Raw genomic sequence first — 18,887 nt, forward strand, 5'->3', positions numbered from 1 at the left:
ATTAACCCGCTTAGATGTAATCCTAACGAGCAAGCCCACCGGAGAGCGCGATTTCACGCACCGCGCTGTCGCGGGTAGCCAGGCTTGGAACGAGGTCAACATCCACAAAGATCCATTATGTACTTTCCATGAAATTGTTTCCCATTATCGACTAGGCAGGAGGACATTTCCACCCCCTCACCCCAAATTGAACAATCCTCAGGCTACCACACTCAGACTCCTGCAAACCCGTTCGTATCCCACTCCTCGATCCCTTAAGATAGATCCTGTACACTAACAGTCGTGCCCCAAATTTGGTCATGACTCATGCTCTTTTGACCACATGCTCTGGCTGTGCCCAGCCCTTAACGCCTCTCCACCCATCACGAAAGAACAATGGCAGGAATCTCTCAAGAGCAGCAATCCCCACATTCAACTCCAGGCTGTACAGAGGGCCCACGACATTGCGCCGGGACTTGATCTCCCGGTCCCATCGTGGGCGGAGCCACCGACTTCATCTTCGGGAGCCTTCGGTTTTGGCTCCCCAAAATCTCAGTCCCTCAGGACTCAAATAAAGTTCTTGTCATGTCACGTACCTCGCAGCACTGTATGTGCGCGCTTTGAAACGCGGTACTTACGTTCGCGATCGTGTATCAACACGCAAAAAAAAAAAAAAAAATACACGGAACTTTAGACAAGCAGCGGCAAGGTGCTTGACATTGCGGAATTGCACCCGTGTTTACAATTCAATGAGAAGTTAGTGCTTCGGCATTCTTCCAGCAGCAAGTTCCCAGTGACACTTTAGCGCCTTTCTTCTCCTGTCATTGCAGTGTGCAGCTACATGAAAAAAAAAACATTCGTAGCAGCTAATATTTCTAATGCGCGAGAAGGTGCACAAATCGTTTTCGCTGTTGGTACACTCAACATCGTCGTTGCCGCCATCGTTTTCTGTATCGACTGTCGGTTCGAACATGTGGGGCGAAAATACAAGCTGTTCGAGACAGCGAGAGCGTTCCATACTGCTTACAACTCATCTGTGAAGCCAGACCAAAACGGTGTGCTACGCTCTGAAACGGCCGCGCCGACCGGTGATCCCCGTGAATGACATCACAGTGGTCCCGACCAATCGAGGGCAACAGTGGCGTTCGCGCGATGCCCTGAGGCGCTGGTGCGCGTTTTCTTGCAAAAAACAGCCGCTTGCGTTTGTTTCCGCCCTTTTTAAACTAGATATCCGTGTTCAATGGACTAAAAACTGTAGAATGCTGCAGGGAACTCATTTTTTTCGAAGAGTGTTTCAGCTTCCCTTTAAGGAAAAACCAGACAAGTTAACAGGTGACAGTCATATTGCCTATGAGTTTAAGGGTTATTACAGGGTTTGATGATGGACGCTGTCTCGCATTATTTTATTTTCCACCTTATCTAACCCATATCACGGGTATATGGTTCTGAGGATCTGTGAGCATCGGGGCGAGCCGTCACTCGAGGAAATAATAAAACAAAAAGAAAAGTTAAACGCAATTGGCATTTTCTCTGGCCGCAACTCGTTCCACGTGCATACAGACCAACTGACCACGAACTGAATCCCTTTCCTGGTCCCTGGATCAGTCTAAACGAAGAAGGTTGAACTAACGAAGCAACAACGACGCGCGTGACCGTTGAATAGATGGTGACAACTGAATGCATCTTGAGTTAATCGCAAGGGCACCGAATTGATGAGGAAACTGGCCTTCACATCCCAGGAGAGGCCGATATAGTACCTCCATCCAAAAGGAGTGAAAAAGACTGCAAAATGTTGACCACCGAATAGCTGTCAAGTCTCAACATTGATTTGGCGGCGCTTTATGAATGTGTGTGAGAAGTGGTGACGTGGGCAGGGAGGGGGGGGGGGGGGGGGGGGAGTATGCGTCTTAATTTCAGGGGGGGGGCGACCCCCCTGGTGCGCCGCGCCCGGGGGGGCGAGTGCATCGAGGCACCCTACTGGAGGCCTGCGGTGCACATATCGCCTGTAAACAGAGGCGAAAACGAGAGGAAGAAACAAAATGAGACAGTGACGTTTCACTTCGTGAATGTGGGTGACGTGCAAGCGTATGTGTGCTATAGCGCACACGAAGCTATCTGCCCTCGGTGTGCCTGGACTGTCCGCATCGAATATCGTATTCAAGACGGGGCTCACGAGGCCGCGCCATACGCTGCAGTTGCCGGAGTAGAACGCCTCTTTCATTCGCTTACCAAATTGACAAGCATGGTGTCAGCGCGCTCAGTCAAACATGAACACATCACACTCGATGACCGCGGACGCTCGCTGGCGTGAGGAATCATGGCAGCAGCAGCGAGTGAAGTGACCTTCGCGCTGTCTATCGCTTCAACGCAAACTGAGCGACGAGAACACAGTGCACGCAAAGCTGAGAGCCATCGGCCTCCTAGACTGTGCCCCCAAAACAGATCGCTTTCAAGGTAAAGCCCGCGCGATTGCGCGTGGACAAAGTACAACACTGCCCCCCCCCCCCCCCCTCGATGCCATGTGCGTGACGAAAACGGCGTGCTTCCAAACCCCCATTTCCTCCTATCCGCATGCGAGAGCCGCCATCGTCAGCTCGCCGTCGCACGCTTTCATTCGCACACACAGCTTACGGCGTGCGAGGATGATGTTATCACGAGATGAACTCGGGATGTCCGTATCGCAACTGTCAGAGGAGGTCAACCCAGCGCACCTCCGCCTACCTTCCCCCTCCGGGACGCGTCACCTCGTTTCTCCTTCCCCACTTCGCGCAACGTCACCTAGACTTTCCTCTAGGTTGCATTGCTTTGCCGCACACTCAGCGCGTTCCTTCGTACTTACACAAGCTTGGAGCCTGCACCGATGACATGTGAGGCGGCAGATGCCTTCTTGTACTCCCTAGTGAATTTTTTCCAGCAGCATGAAGGCACAGGATTTTTAAGGTCATTAGGTGAGATTACATTGTTTGTGGCGGCTTTCTGATTTGCACAGATGCACCAAACATCCGTCAAATACTGGATGAAACCAAGCACGAGTACTACTTGAAGACAGTTTTCCATTAAGCTCAGCTAAATAAATGCCTTTTATATCATTTTCCCCCTGTTGTAAGTCTACTTCATTAACCATTTCAAAGTAGGATATCTGGATGCACCTGGTCATGTCGCCAATCATTCTTTTGGTAAGACAAACTTCTGATAAGACGAACAAATTTTCATAGTCCCTTCGAGTTCGCCTTAAAGGGAGTCTACTGTACAACCTAGCTCTCAAATCTGAAATGTGATGACTGCAAAGTTCATATAACAACATTAGCATGAATATAGAGCACCTGCATGTAAACGTTTCAAAATTCGAAGCATTTCTTTACCTACTTGGAGCCGAGGTCAAAGATGAGGCTGTTCAAGGTCAGTGTTGCTAATGTGCACACCCCCATGCATCCGCTTGCTGGCCACTACTGGCTTGGACCCTCCTTGCTCCATGCGCATGTGCGTGCATTCTCCTATGTACTCGCTTAATGTCGCTACTGGCTTGGTGCTTCCTCTTCTTGCTCTACTTGCCGGTATGGGTGTGTGGGATGCCACAAATGAATGCGGCTCGGTTGCGCTATGCTGCATGTAGGCCTCTACTTGCAGATGCAACAATGGGCACTCGAAAGTATCAAGCGGAAGAAGAGCATAAGAGTGCAAAGGCTCTGCAGAGATGCACTCTTTCAAAAGCATTTTGTTGAAGATCAATTTGTTGCAGTGTGTAGCATATACAACTGCCTCTGGCTCCAATTATACATTGTCAGGGTGTCGCAACCCACGCAAGTATCGGTCCTCAAGCGAGCGTTTCCCTGGAAGGTCGTTCATTCATTTAGGCCTTGTGCCATGTGCAGATGGAGAAATGCTTCGCATTGACTTCTAGTTTGTGGGGCAATTTGTTTTGCACAGCAGCCTTTACTCTTGCGGGATGCTGGTATAACTGCTAAGAATTTTTGACAATGCAAATTTCTCATGATTGAAATGACGATGTATTGTTTTCATCTTGGCAACAAACTGGCACTACCTTGAAAGTGCTTGGTTACTGGTAACAAAATTGTGAAAATAAGCCAGTACAGTACTACCATCATCAAGCCTTTGTCGAGCACTTTGAGCCTGCGTTTAAAGGGACACTAAAAAGCAACATAACAAAGTTTGCTTATGAAGTATTTTCTTTAAACTTTATTTTTCATTCATTTGGCAGAAAAGGGTTCATTAGTAGCAGAGAAAATTAAGAGCATATATCTTTCCTTACTAAATTCTGTGCTCAAACCGCAGTGCCAGTACACACGTTGTCACAAATTCCAAAGTAGTTTTCGCAAATTTGCTCCATTTTTGTTCAGGAAATGTTCTCAAAACTTGCAAAGTTGAGTTTTTGATTCCTTTAGAATGCACTGCAATTCTCTTTTAATTTAAAAGCTATTCACTAGTCCTGAACAGGTGCTGTCCAAATCTCGTACGACATCTGAGAAGCTGGCGTGGATACTTCATGCCCATCTTTCATCATTGCGCCTTTCTTGGCTTACCAAGACTCCTCTCGCAGTAAAATTTGTTTCTGGTATTCCAGAAGTGAAATGTGCCAATCCAGCTCTCCTCTTTAGTGTCCGTTTGATTTAAAAGGGGACAGAGAGAGGGAAGAACCCAAAAAGAAACAACGAAAGGAGTGAGCAGAGTGATGCAATGTGCAGTGATAGTAACACAACTACTCCCTACATGCAGTTGCAGCTAGAGGAAGTCCTAACTGAGCCATCCCTGGATCATAAATGTAGACATTTTTTTGCTCGATAATGCGCAATTTATGATAGAACAGCCAACACGAAGGCGGCAAACGAGATGTGCAGGCACGATTTGCATTGCACAGACAGGCTGGCTAAATGCCCATCATGAGAAAGCTTTATTAGAACAAGCTACAATTACAAAGATGACCGTAGTTAAAGGGACCGACAACTGCCCAGAATGTGTCATTAGATTTTGATGAAAATGAAGAGACCATGATTTATAGTGACAGAGTCGAGCATGCTGCTGGCGGCTTATAGGAGGAATTGTAATTTTTAATTGGCATAGAAAGTCTCGAAAAACTGGCCCAACACCCTGTGGTGAAATTTTGGCACTTGCGTGGGATGCCAACTACAAAACCGCAGATTACTGTCTAAGTCAATTAAGTGTATCATATGCATTGTTTAAAATTGCAGCCTTTATATTATATTTATTTTATTTATTTATTTATTTACATTACCCCTAAGGGCCCTCACGCGAGGGTATTACACAGGGGGGGCACAAACATGATATATACACAAGAAATAAAACTACATGGAATAAACATACACACAAGGAACATAAAATAAATAGATATGAACAAGGGGTATATGCACTTAGTCATGAAAACACAAGAAAATTTTACATAACATGTTAATATGTGCATATAACAATAAGTAATAACTAATCTGCTACCACTAACCATTTTCTTGCAACAAGGTTTGGAAAGATGGTAAGTTAACTTCAGTAGCTATGCGTGATGGTAGGTTATTCCATTCTATTAGTGTCCGAGGAATAAATGATTTTGCGTAGAGCGATGGGCGGCACATTATGCGTTTTACTTTGTTAGCGTGGTCACGGTGCGGAAAAACTGCAGGGGGTGGTGAAAAGAAGTCATCGTGAAGCGTGAAATGGTGATAAAGTTTATGAAATAAGGTTAGGCGAGCAAACTGGCATCGACGTGATAGTGATTCCAACTCGGCACATTGTTTTAATGATGTGACGCTGGTGAAGTGTGAATAATCGGAAAAGATGAAGCGAACAGCACGGTTTTGCAGAGATTCAATGTTGTTGATTATGCATGCTTGATCGGGATCCCATATGGCAGAAGCATATTCAATTTTTGGGCGGATCAGCGTGATATAAGCAAGTTTTTTTAAGTGTGAAGGTGCGTGCTTGAGGTTACGCTTAAGAACACCGAGTGCTCGGTTAGCTGATGCTAAGACGGTGTTAATATGGTAATGCCAAGTTAAGTCAGACTGAAGATGAAGGCCAAGATACTTGTAAGTTGGCGCAAGTTCTACTCTAGCATTATTGAGAAAGTAGGTGGTAGGAAGTCGAGTGGAATGGTTGGTAAATGACATTAGCTTGGTTTTAGACGTATTTAAAGACATTAACCACGAGGAGCACCAAGCGATCACCGCATCAAGATCAGTTTGTAAGGAAAGTCGGTCAGCGTCATTACTAATATTACGATATATAACACAATCATCTGCGAATAATCGAATTCGAGATGAGACACATTTGGGTAGATCATTAATAAAAATTAAGCAAAGTAGGGGACCGAGTATGCTGCCCTGGGGGGCTCCAGATGTTAAAGGAACAGAAGAATAGTTACAGCCATTAGCACAGGTGAATTGTTGTCTGTTGGAGAGGAAATCTTTAATACATGCAAGAATGTTTGGGTGAATATTTAAGTGTGTTAATTTGATTAGAAGCCTGTGATGAGGAACGCGATCAAAAGCTTTATAGAAGTCAAGAAACACTGCGTCAACTTGGAATCCTTCGTTAAATGCGGAAAATATATCGTCAGTAAATCCGGCGAGCTGAGTGTCGTATGAATACACCTGCGAAAACCGTGCTGGTACTTGAAGATGATATCATTTTCTTCTAGGTAGTTGATGACTTGTGTATGTATGATGTGCTCGAGAAGTTTGCATATGTTGCTAGTTAATGAGATAGGACAATAGTCAAGTGGGACAGGGCGATCACCCGATTTAAATATTGGTATTACTTTGGCTATTCGCCAGTCATGAGGAATAATGCCAGATGATAATGACTGCGAAAACAGGGCTGATAATACTGGCTGATAATGACTGCGAAAACAGGGCTGAAATGGGCATTTGTGCTTTATTTTATGCATATTACAATCTAGAAAAAAAAGTTCATGCTAATAAGCGGCACTGCCTTTGCGGCAACAAGTGGAACTGGTAATCCGTGCCGAGTTGTGTCCCTCATTGCATGGTGGCATACACGAGTGCTTTTTTAAATGTGCAGGTACCTTGAGTTCTGCTGTCTCCCTGTGAGACACAAAATTCCATCACATGAACATTGCTTGATAAACAAAATATTAATTTCTTACAGCTAAGGCTGCATTTGTCTGCTTCCCACCAATGCTGGTGTAGAATTGTTGCACTTGCTTATCACTGCTTCCAGCATGTTTACAGCATATGACTTCATAAACATGAGCGTGACTGCAGAGAGAAAAATTATGATAAAAAAGGTTTTCAAAGCTTTCTTTGCATTACCACTGCAGCATTGGACACTGACCGGTAAGCTTTGTTACACACAAAAAAAAAGGGGGGGTACCATAAAAAATGGTTGTCGGTTTCTTAACTATATGGTTTATAAAACAGCAAATATATAAATATATGCACTGTTAAATGATCTGCTAGGGTCAAAAAGTAGTGTTAGTGACACAGAAAACAAAATGAAGAAACGCACGTCAGTACAACAAAATCACACCCACCGCGGTAGCTTACTGGCTATGGTGCTGTACTGCCGAGCTCGAAGTCACATGTCTGATACCGGCCATAATGGGCACATTTTAGAGGGGGGGGGCAAAATGCAAAAATTCTTATGTACTTAGTTTTATGTGCATGTTGAAGAACCCCAGCTGGTCAAAATCAATCCGAAGTCCCCTACTACGGCGTCTCATAAGCATATCATGGTTTTGGCATGTAAACTGGGCAGAATTTAATTTAAAATTTTTAAACAAGATAACAAGTGGTTATATGCAGCAATCAGCTTCTTTTCTAGTGCATATGCAGAGTTAGAATCGCTAAGCATGCCTATGCAGTAGAAAAGAATCTGTTGAACACAGTGCGCTATTCTACTAAAGGTCTGCCAGAACACTAAGTGAACAAGCAGAGGCCTATGCACACACTGGTAGGTGCACACAGACACAAGCAAGGCTAAGTTACAAATCACGACTTCCCAGAGTTGCAATGCCATCTGTTGGCAGCCATACCTCAGGATGAAACATGGGACAAAACGAGACATTCACACAATAACAGTGCTGTGCTTTTATGTATGTGTTGCCCCGAGTGGTGTTTTCTTGACAGTGTTACACAACGGTTCCTCTAAGTAGCTCAGAATATCACAGAATCGCCTCCCAATACTGACAGGAATTCGGCACTATACCAGTCATCACAGCTAATCAGCATAAATTGATGCACAAAAAAAAATCGGTCAGCCATAAAATGTGCATATCCACAAGAGCGGCCTTTCTTCTCGTGTTCAGGCAGCTGATGATCGACCCTAGTGCAAAAAAAAAAAAAAAGTTATGGACTTTAGCTACAGTCGCAATGCAGTTCCAACTATATTGTGGTTTAAATTTTTGAACGGAAATTACGAAAAAAAGGTACATATACATTTATGCACATATAGTAGTCATAGTTTTGTACTATGATGACTGCTTATACAGCACTATTCTTACATAGTGATGGGGCAGGGGATAGATAAGGCATATCAGCTGCCACACGTGCACCTTGCATATGCGGCTAATGAGATTTATTTATCTACCATTGTAGCAATTGCTACGATTGGGTGGATGTCTAATTTTCCCTTCATTAATTTATTTTCCAACAAAGTAACTTCCTATCTGCCATAAATTATGGACGTTCTGACTGCCCACATGAGGAGCCATTATTGTAGGTGGTATGATTCACCCTTTGTTGGACAATGAGACATACAAGTCTTGTTTTCGTCTCGACTTCAAGCCTATCACTGAGTGTTGACTTGTTCTCGCTTCTGGCTACCTACAATCAATACTTGTGCCTATCAAGAAAATTTTGCTTTCTTGCATCAAAGGAAAGCAAAAAGCACACGCAGATTATTACGACATCGTTTTTTGGTGTGTGTAAATACCGCGCCTTATGTTATAACCCTGTGCCTTTTTTTCAGTGTTAGAACCGGTAAGCGAAGTGCCATTGCGGGAAATGCATTCATCCGAACTTACAGTAAAATTTTTATTTTTTCATGGGGAAGAAAGAAATTCTTAGCACTCTATACAAGCACTTTAGCTATTCTTCAGTGTGCCAGAAAACAGCAATGAGTAGGCACTTGAGCTTGATGAGAGTTCCAAGAAGGACTCTTGAGAATGGCAAAATGGACCAGCCTCTTGTGTATGGAAGTGATGTGTTGGCCTATATGAAGGTCAAGTGGTGTACTGCACATAGAACGTGCCACAGCTTTCGTGTTTGTTTTTAATGCATGCAAGACAGCACCAGCAACAAACTGGTAATGTTGCAGCAAGCACAATATGAGTTGTCCCCTAGTTGTGTACTTTTATGGCACCTTTAAGCCAAGAATGACAAAGTAATATACTATTAGTACATAGTAGGTAAGTACAACAGGTGGAGCTGTTTTTGCAAAGCTATCACATTCTGGAAAAAAAAACTGCACTCCTGCATCATGCTACACTGCATCACAGTGCTATGACTAAACTAGCATACTGCTGCATATGTAATGATGTGAAAGGATAGAAGAGCAGTTTTGTGCAAAACAGTATTACACAAGATTTAATCCATCCATAAGGTCAGCTATGTCAGCATTCTCAGTCGTGTCCATGGTGTTCCCAAGTTGCTGCACATTACTGATGAATGTCTTCATTGTTGCGTCACATTTGCTATTACTTAAGTAAAGCACCTCATTAACATTGTCCGGTATCTTCTGGACAAAAACTGCACAAAAAGCATTCTTCAGCCTCTGGTACACTTCTTTCTTCAGTGCTTCACTGCGACACACAAAATTTATCACCACCGCACCTGTCAAAGATGGAGAGATAAATTAAGCATAGCTAAAGATAATGCACCACTGCGAGAACTTATGTAGCTTAACATCATTATGTGAATGTCATAAAACAGGTTACAGGCATCCATTCTTGCACATTATCAAGCAGCTTGGCTTCCATGGTGTAAAGCACCATAGACACCACAATGATGTAAGCTAATCCCCCCCCAACACCTTTTCTTGTATTATAGAGGGTGATTTTTTTTCATTGGAAACAGGTTTCTTTAGAAAAGGACCTCATTGTTTAAAAATATTTCTTTTTCTTTAACACTGATCCCTTTGCTTGTCAAACATAAGATGAGTGAGTAGCTACTACAATGCTCTCAATGAGTAACTAAAATTTACTGAATTGATTTAATTCTAATTTTACCCTTCAGGCCAACTGCAACAAAACTTGAATTTAGCCTATATTGGTAATAAAAAGAAAAGCCTACAAGATTTACTCAAATTACACCGCTGCAGAATAATTACCTGCGCAGTGTTAAGAACGGCCCGCTGACGTGCAAGTTTTGCCAGCCAGTTGCGACAGCGGACGTCAATTTTTTCTGGAACACCACCACAAACCTCTAGCCACGGCGTCACTAAGTTGACTGTGCGTGGAGAACAATACGCGCGTCCTCGACTCTCCGTCGCTGGAGCCAAGATGAGTGCGACGAAGCAGGCTTTGTGCCTGAACCCGCCACCGCCAACCTGGTCTGCTGTGAACGAGGGAGTCCCCGAGGGAACGCAGTTCGAGGTCCCTTCCCACGCGCCGTTCAAGACGCAAGACAATGGGCAACCGGCCGCGCTGAGGGGGTCAGCTCGGGGAATAAAAGGTACCTCTCCTGATGTAAGCCCCAAGTACTATGAAGTCCGTCTGGCCTCGGTTGGGGACCGTGAACCTTGCGCAAAGAAGTGTGTGTGTGAGTGTGTGTGTACCGCCCGCAGAGAGGCGACTCGTTTACGATGACTGGTCGAACGTTTCCCTCACCTTGGGATCGAGGGAGGACCGAGTGTTTATAAACCGGTGTTGTGCGGCTGCTCAGTGTACTTTTCTCTCGCAGTCATGCTAGACTGATGAACTGCAACGTCCTTATGTAGGTACTGTAAATAGACCCATATTCCTCGTTCTCGATGAGAAGCAGTTCTTCCCTTCAACAACGTCCTCAGCATGGATAAGCTGGACGACGGCATGGGCCAGCTACCTTCTAATTCATGCCTAACTCCAATCTTGACAACTGATTGCGAGCGATGGGATTGAGCCCCCCAATCCTTACCGCAGGCAGACATTTGCAAAAAAAAAAAAAGCCAGAGCAATCCACTCACTAATTAAACTACTGTTAATTAACTGCACAGTTGCAAACATTTACGGCACATGTTTACAATGTAAAGTTGAAGTGAATTGCCATAGCCGACTAGTTCCATATTATTACATTTCAAGATGCCCATGTAGGCCGTAATAACTGGAATGAAATTATTCGTTCAATTTACCTGATTACACATAGTACTGCGAAGAGTGGCTTGCATTGCAGCCCCTCTGCGACATAGTAGGGTGGCGTAAAGTAAAGATTTGCAATATCGAGTGATAAAGTGGTCTTTCTCACCCCTCCTACTGAAGTAACTAAGCGTCCAACCGAGAGTTGGGCAAATTGCAATCGGAATCAGTTGGTGGGAAGAGGGAAGTGCAACAGTAGCTGGAGTGAGCTACGTATATACATGCTGCTGAAGGCTGGTCTTGCAATCACATGAGTCTAAAAGTAAGCAATTAAAATTTTAGTTATATAATTTTAAATTCATTACCCAGACATTGCAACTTATCACTCAAGTAATGTGCGCCTCTTCAGGTTATTCACCTGAAAAAGCCAAATTGCACAATATGCTCTAAGCAATATTTAAAAACTCATTTTGAACTAAAGAAAAAGAAAAATACAGTATATGCACTAGTGTGCAACCACAACGTGCCAGCAAGTGCAAGCACAACGTGCCAGCACTCAAAAATTACATCACAGCAAAATATTAGGCCATGAATGTTCATTGTAATATTGCCAGTGACAAAGCAGGCTTATTTACCTATACTCAAAAGGTGTTGTGGAGACTACTTAATGATATTCCTATGACATTTTACCAGCACCATTGTAAAAAGCAGGAAAATGCATGAACGACGCAACATCACACAACCACACACTCCTTAAGTGAATGCTAAAAAATACAGAATCCTATAAAACTTGCCTGTGCACTTAGTGATAGCTGTTAGTTCTTTCAATGTCTGCTCTGTGAGGAACTCCGCTGGTGGACAAGTGAGCCCCTCTGACAAGTCCTTATTGTCCACATCAAGGAAGACAAGGTCAAATGCTCTGCCTGTGTAGAGAACAGTAAAACAAAAGCATGGTTACAACACAAAGTACATATTAAAAGATTATGCTTCCTCAACAGCCTCGCATTACCAAACAAGAGGGAGAAATTAGAAAATGCAGAAAAGTGTAGTTGTTTCATAGCAATTATTAAAAATCTACAGCATCTTTGACTGGGTCAAAAGTTGTGCAAAAGCCTAATGTTTGGTACACATATTTTGGATAACTACCTCATCATCATCATCATCATCATCATCATCCTAATCCCCATCATCAGCTTATTTTACGTCCACTGCAGGACGAAGGCCCCTCCCTGCGATCTCCAAATACCCCTGCCCTGCGTCAACCGATTCCAACTAGCGCCCGCAAATTTCCTAATTTCATTACCCCACCTAGTCTTCCGCCGTCCTGGACTGTGCTTCCCTTCTCTTGGCACCCATTCTGTAACCCTAATGGTCCACCAGTTATCTAACCTACGCATTACATGACCTGCCAGCTCAATTTTCTTTTTCTTAATGTCAATTAGAATATTGTCTATACCCGTTTGCTCTCTGATCCAAACCGCTCTCTTTCTGTCTCTTAAAGTTATGCCTAGCATTCTTCGTTCCATTGCTCTTTGCGAGGTCCTTAACTTGTTCTCAAGCTTCTTTGTCTGTCTCCAAGTCTTTGCCCTCTATGTCAGCACAGGTAAAATGCACTGATTGTATACCTTCCTTTTCAATGATAATGGTAAGCTTCCAGTCAGGAGCTCACGATGTATGCTGTATACGATTCAACCCATTTTTATTCTGTAAATTTCCTTCTCATGGTCAGGGTTCCCTGCGATTAGCTGACCTAGGTAAATGTACTCCTTCAGAGACTCTAGAGGTTGACTTGCGATCCTGAACTCTTGTTCCCTTGCCCAGTTGTTCATCGTTACCTTTGTCTTCTGCATATTAATCTTCAACCCCAAACTTACACTCTCTCTGTTAAGGTCCTCAATCATCTGTTGTAACTTGGCTGCAGTGTTGCTGAACAGAACAATGTCATCTGCAAACTGAAGGTTGCTGAGATATTCGCCGTCAATCCTTGCTCCTAAACCTTCCCAGTTTAATAGCTTGAATACTCCTTCCAAGCATGCAGTGAATAGCATTGGAGAGACTGTGTCTCCTTGTCTGACCCCTTTCTTTATAGGTATCTTCCTACTTTTCTTGTGTAGAATTAAGGTAGCTGTGGAATCTCAGTAGATATTTTCCAAGATATTTATGTAAGTGGCCTGTACCCCTTGATTACGTAATGCCTCTACGACTGCTGGTATCACTACTGAATCACATGCCTTTTCATAATCTATGAAAGCCATATAGAGAGGCTGATTGTACTCTGTGAATTTCTCGATTACCTAATTAATGACATGAATGTAATCCAGTGTAGAGTATCCCTTCCTGAAGTCAGCCTGTTCCCTTGGTTGACTAAAGCCCAGTGTTGCCCTTGTTCTATTCGAAATTATCTTGGTGAATATTTTATATAACACTGGGTGTAAGCTAATGGGCCTATAATTTTTCAATTCTTTAATGTCTCCCTTTTTGTGGATTAGTACCATGTTTGCATTCTTCCATTTCTCTGGGACCCTTGAAGTTGATAGACACTTTGTATAGAGTGCCACCAGTTTTTCAAGCATTATGTCTCCTCCATCTTTGACTAAATCGACTGTTATTCCATCTTCTCCTGCCGCTTTTCCCCGTTCCATGTCTTGCAAGGCCCTTCTAACCTCATCGCTAGTTATAGAAGGAATCTCTGCAACCAGTTGATTACTGTTTCTAATTGAGGTATCCCGACTCCTCTGGGTACTGTACAGGTCAGTATAGAATTCTTCCGCTGCTTCTACGATATCTTCGAGATTGCTGATATTACCCTGCTTATCTTTCAGTGCATACATCTTGGTTTGCCCTATGCCAAGTTTCCTTCTCACTGATTTCAAGCTGCGTCCATCTTTTACAGCTTCTTCAGTCTTTCTCACATTATAGTTTCGAATATCACTTATTTTCGCTTTGTTGATCAGTTTTGACAGTTCCGCCAATTCTATCTTATCTCTTGAGCTGGACACTTTCATTCTTTGACCGTTTCTTTATTAGGTCCTTTGTTACTTGGGAGAGCTTGTCTGCTGGTTGCCTTGGTGCCTTACCTCCCACTTCAATTGCTGCCTCTGAAGCCAGCCTAATTACGGTTTCATTCATTACCTCTATGTCATCTTTATCTCTCTGTTCTAAGGCTGCATATTTGTTTGCAAGTAACAGCCTGAATTGGTCTGCTTTTTACCCTTACTGCATCTAGGTTGGCCTGTTTCTTCCTGACCAATTTTACTCTTTCGCTCTTCGAATTGAGGTGAATCCTAGACCTCACCAACTTATGATCATTGTACTTTACTCTACCTAATACTTCAACATCCTTCGCTATGCTGGGATCGGCAGAAAGTATGAAACCTACTTCATTTCTTGTTTTACCATTAGGGCTTTTCCAGGTCCACTTTCTGCTGCTACGCTTCCTGAAGGTGTTCATAATTCGCAGCTTATTCCTTTCCGTGAATGCTACCAGCATCTCTCCTCTAGCGTTCCTAGAATCAACGCCGTAGTTGCCAAATGCTTGTTCACCAGCCTGCTTTTACCGCAGTTTTGCATTGAAGTCGCCCATTACTTCAGTATACTGAGTTCGCACTTTTCTCATCGCTAATTCAACATCTTCATAAAACTGATCTACTTCTTCATTATCATGACTGGATGCTGGAGCGTAGCCTTGCACTACGTTTAATCTATACCTTTTATTAAGTTTGATTACGACTACTGCTACCGTCTCATTAATGCTGTAAAATTCATCAATGTTGCCTGCTATTTGCTTGTAAATTAGGAATCCTACCCCATATTGCTTCTTATCTGGGAGACCTCTATAGCAGAGGACATGGTCATTAGTGAGCACTGTATAAGCCTCACCAGTTCTTCTAATCTCGCTGAGGCCAATGATATCCCAAACAATGCCTGACAGTTCCTCAAAGAGTCCTGCTAAGCTAGCCTCACTCGACAGAGTTTGGGTGGTAAAGGTTGCCAGGGTCAGTTTCCATTGGCAACCTGTCTGGTTCCAGAGATTCTTAGCACCCTCTGCTGCGTTACAGGTCTGTACGCCGCCTTGGTCAGGTGCTCTGCAGCTGCTAGGGACTGAGGGCCATTGGTTGATCGAATGAGTCATCTGGGAGGGAGTGGCTGAATACTGCACCAGGGAGGTTGATTCCTGTTCTGGTGATGGAGTATCTTTTGTTGAAGCATAGTGGGTCTTCCTAATTTGGTTGTACCTAGATTAGTATAGCCCCACTCGCTCTCAGCACCTTTTGCTAGTGTCAGGCGCCACTCCAAGCCTAGAGATGTAGTGCAATGGAGGAGGTGAAATTTGAGCTTACCATCCTCAAATTAAAATCTTTTTTTGACATGAGGATTCGAACTTTTGACTATGGCAACCGAGCAACCGACATAGCTCAGTCAGATAATGCTGTAGGGGGTGAGGCTACCTTATTGCGGAGAAGTCAAGCCCAGAGGGCCTGACATGTCTAAAAGATCCCTCGATTTATCTGCCATTGGCGGGTTTTGCTGATCATGACAGCTAGCACAATATAGTGTCATTTCTCGATGGCACTAACATCGTGGTTTCAGAATCTATAACTACCTATCTGCATATTAAATTTTATGTTATAGAATGTAAGCTGTACAAAAGAGAAACATACATGTGTGGGAGCAGCTTGGGCAGAACTCGAGCCCAGCATAACTGAGCACAATGAAGACTCGCTAAATCGAGAACATATCATGTTCACTTCATGCACATTCAAAAAGACAGTTCAAGAAATTTGTAGTTGGCTAAAGTTCAGATGCTTACTTTTCACCAGCACTGCCAATGTTTAAACTTCATTGGTATGGCCACAGTTTGGAAATTTCAAACACTATGAACCCTTATACCAATACACTACTTAAGTAGATCTAAGCATGGAATGCATTTTTTTTTCGTTGAGCATCATATATTTGTATGTTATCCCATGCGTTCATCACGTCTCTAATACCACTGCTTTCACCTTCGTTACCCTTAATTTTAATAACCACATCCTTATCTGGTGCCAGCAGTAATTCAGTGAGCACCATTTCACATTAAAAGGTATTTTACATCGAAATTTTTTTATGCCCTCCAAGTCTTCCACAGCACAAACTTCTGTTGCATGTCAGATGAAATTTGCCAGCCTTGTGTTTGTCCTCGTGTCAAGCACTATGATGGCTTTCGTTATATTGCCTCCAACAAGAAATGCGATACAGGCATTATGTGATGACTGAATGAAAGTAAGTTTACTACATGCAGGCTAGTTTTTAGATTTTGTTTAGGATTCACGTTGCAGAGCCAAAGCACTCCTGATCACACCTTTCAAAGCTTGTTTATTCCTTCACCAATCATGACCGCTTTTTGGCATTATTAATAACAGCAAACTGAAATATTAAGAGCTGATATACAAGAAGAACAAAAACAACCTCCCACCCCCTTTTTGCTAAAAATAAACCTGGAAAATCAACTGCTCAATCACAATGAAGAAATACTGTATTAATGACACACACTGAAATACATCACTGGCTGCAAACTTGCACTGAACATTTTGCTGAAAGTGCTATCCAAGTAAAAAATGCAAGAGCCACGTGCCTTCCTTGGAGAGTCTGTCGAAGGCCTTAAGCCCATCTTCCACACAAATTTCCATGGGGCAGACCTGTGGAAGGAACCACTTCCTGGCAAGGTCTACCACTTCAGGGTCCAACTCGACAACTGTCAGTTGCAGCTGGCCATCAGAAATGCAGAAGGATTAAAAACAACAAAAGCACAAAAAGGATTAGTTATAATGAAAACACATTAAGCCTTTGCGGCCATGTATCGGGCCCCTCCCAACATATGAAAATATCAGTTGCAGTCGGATGTCGAGAAGGGCCCTACACACACGCATGCTGGTTCTTTAATTGTGTTTGTTGTGGCACCTTTTGAAAACTTTTTCAACTATCAACAATTGCACTTGTGTCCCAGGTCAGAAATTTATTAGCAGCACCATTTGAAGAAATTTGTATGCACTTTGCATGCCACAGTCTCGAGGATGGTGATGTTTACATCCATGAACCTTTTATGGAAAGAACTCGTGTTAGTTTAGTGAATTTAAATTTAGTGCTGAGGTAATGAAAGTGGACAACAAAAAGTTGACTCGTCATCCCAGCCCTGTGAAAGTGGACGTCCAGCAAAGCTGCTGTAAAACCACCACTACAACTGCTGAGGGGGCTATGCAATGCTTTATTGATGGTCCAGATGTTTGTTTTGAGCCTGTTCTTTATTGAAATGTAAGCTGTTCTGTGCATTGCAACGTCGATTTCAATGAACATATGCACTGTTCATGTTGCTGAGTGTTAGTAGCCTCTGCCTTGTAGGGGTATGAGCAATTGCTCATGATAATAGATGCTTGTTTTGAGTTTGTTTATCGAAATGTACACTGTTCTGTACATTGTATTCGTGATTCCAATGAATGTACGCACTGTTTGCTTTACATTGCTGCTTGCTTAGGGGGTATGAGCTATTGCTGATGATGATCATTTCTGCCCACGGACGGACACGAAAAATGCCTACCAGTGAAAGGGTAACAGCTTCGCTGTAAAACAACTTGCAGCCAGTGGGAGCCGAACCCACAACCTTCACATTACGCGAAGGTTGCATTACGCGAAGGTTCTTTGCATAATGCGAAGGTTGTGGCTTCTGCTCCCACCGGGAACAAGTCCACTTTTATTTATCTTTATTTATCATTTCTACACTTCCATTAAAACTACTATAAATAACTTTTCCTATGCTTTCCTTGGCTTAATTATCTGTTGACTTCATATGGCTCTATTTAGGTCAGACATGTTACTTAAGACGTTTTTATTCAGAATTAAGGCGGAATCCTATTCACTTACGAGGCAACTTTGATGAGCATGCTGCATAATCATCATCATCAGCCTATTTTATGTCCACTGCAGGACGAAGGCCTCTCCCTACGATCTCCAATTACCCCTGTCCTGCAGCAACCGATTCCAACTAGCACCCGCAAATTTCCTTATTTCGTTGCACCACCTAGTCTTCTGCCGTCCTCTACTGCGCTTCACTTCTCTTGGTACCCATTCTGTCACCCTGATGGTCCAACGGTTATCTAATCTGCGCATTTTATGACCTGCCCAATGCCATTTCTTTCTCTTAATGCCAATTAGAATGTTGTCTATACCCGTTAGCTCGCTGATCCAAACCACTCTCTTTCTGTCTCTTAAAGTTATGCTTAGCATTCTTTGTTCCATCGCTCTTTGCGCAGTCCTTAACTTGTTCTCAAGCTTCTTTGTCGGACTCCAAGTCTTTGCCCCCTATGTCAGCACAGATAAAATGCACTGATTGTATCGTCCTTTTCAATGATAACAGTAAGCTTCCAGTCAGGAGCTCACGATGTCTGCCGTATGCGATCCAACCCATTTTTATTCTGTGAATTTTCTTCTCATGGTCAGGGTTCCCTGCGATTAGTTGACCTAGGTAAATGTACTCCTTCAGAGACTCTTGAGGCTGACTTGCGATCCTAAACTCTTGTTCCCTTGCCCGGTTGTTCATCATTACCTTTGTCTTCTGCATATTGATTTTCAACCCCACTCTTACACTCTCCCTGTTAAAGTCCTCAATCATTTGTTG

General features: G+C 43.3%; 1 protein-coding gene across 1 annotated transcript in view; it reads right to left on the reverse strand.

Moving 5' to 3' along the window:
• Positions 1-9,523: 9,523 nt before the first annotated feature.
• LOC126547107 (eEF1A lysine and N-terminal methyltransferase-like) overlaps positions 9,524-18,887 on the reverse strand; it is a 42,221-nt gene continuing 32,857 nt past the window's right edge. The window contains exons 11-13 of the mRNA XM_050194969.3: positions 16,847-16,983; positions 12,031-12,155; positions 9,524-9,797 (exon numbers count right to left, since the gene is read on the reverse strand). Coding sequence (XP_050050926.1) covers positions 9,541-9,797; positions 12,031-12,155; positions 16,847-16,983 — 519 coding nt within the window. The 3' untranslated portion in view covers positions 9,524-9,540. The remainder of the gene's footprint in view (positions 9,798-12,030; positions 12,156-16,846; positions 16,984-18,887) is intronic.

The sequence above is a fragment of the Dermacentor andersoni genome, chromosome 1, assembly GCF_023375885.2.
Source record: "Dermacentor andersoni chromosome 1, qqDerAnde1_hic_scaffold, whole genome shotgun sequence".
Lineage (NCBI taxonomy): Eukaryota > Metazoa > Arthropoda > Arachnida > Ixodida > Ixodidae > Dermacentor > Dermacentor andersoni.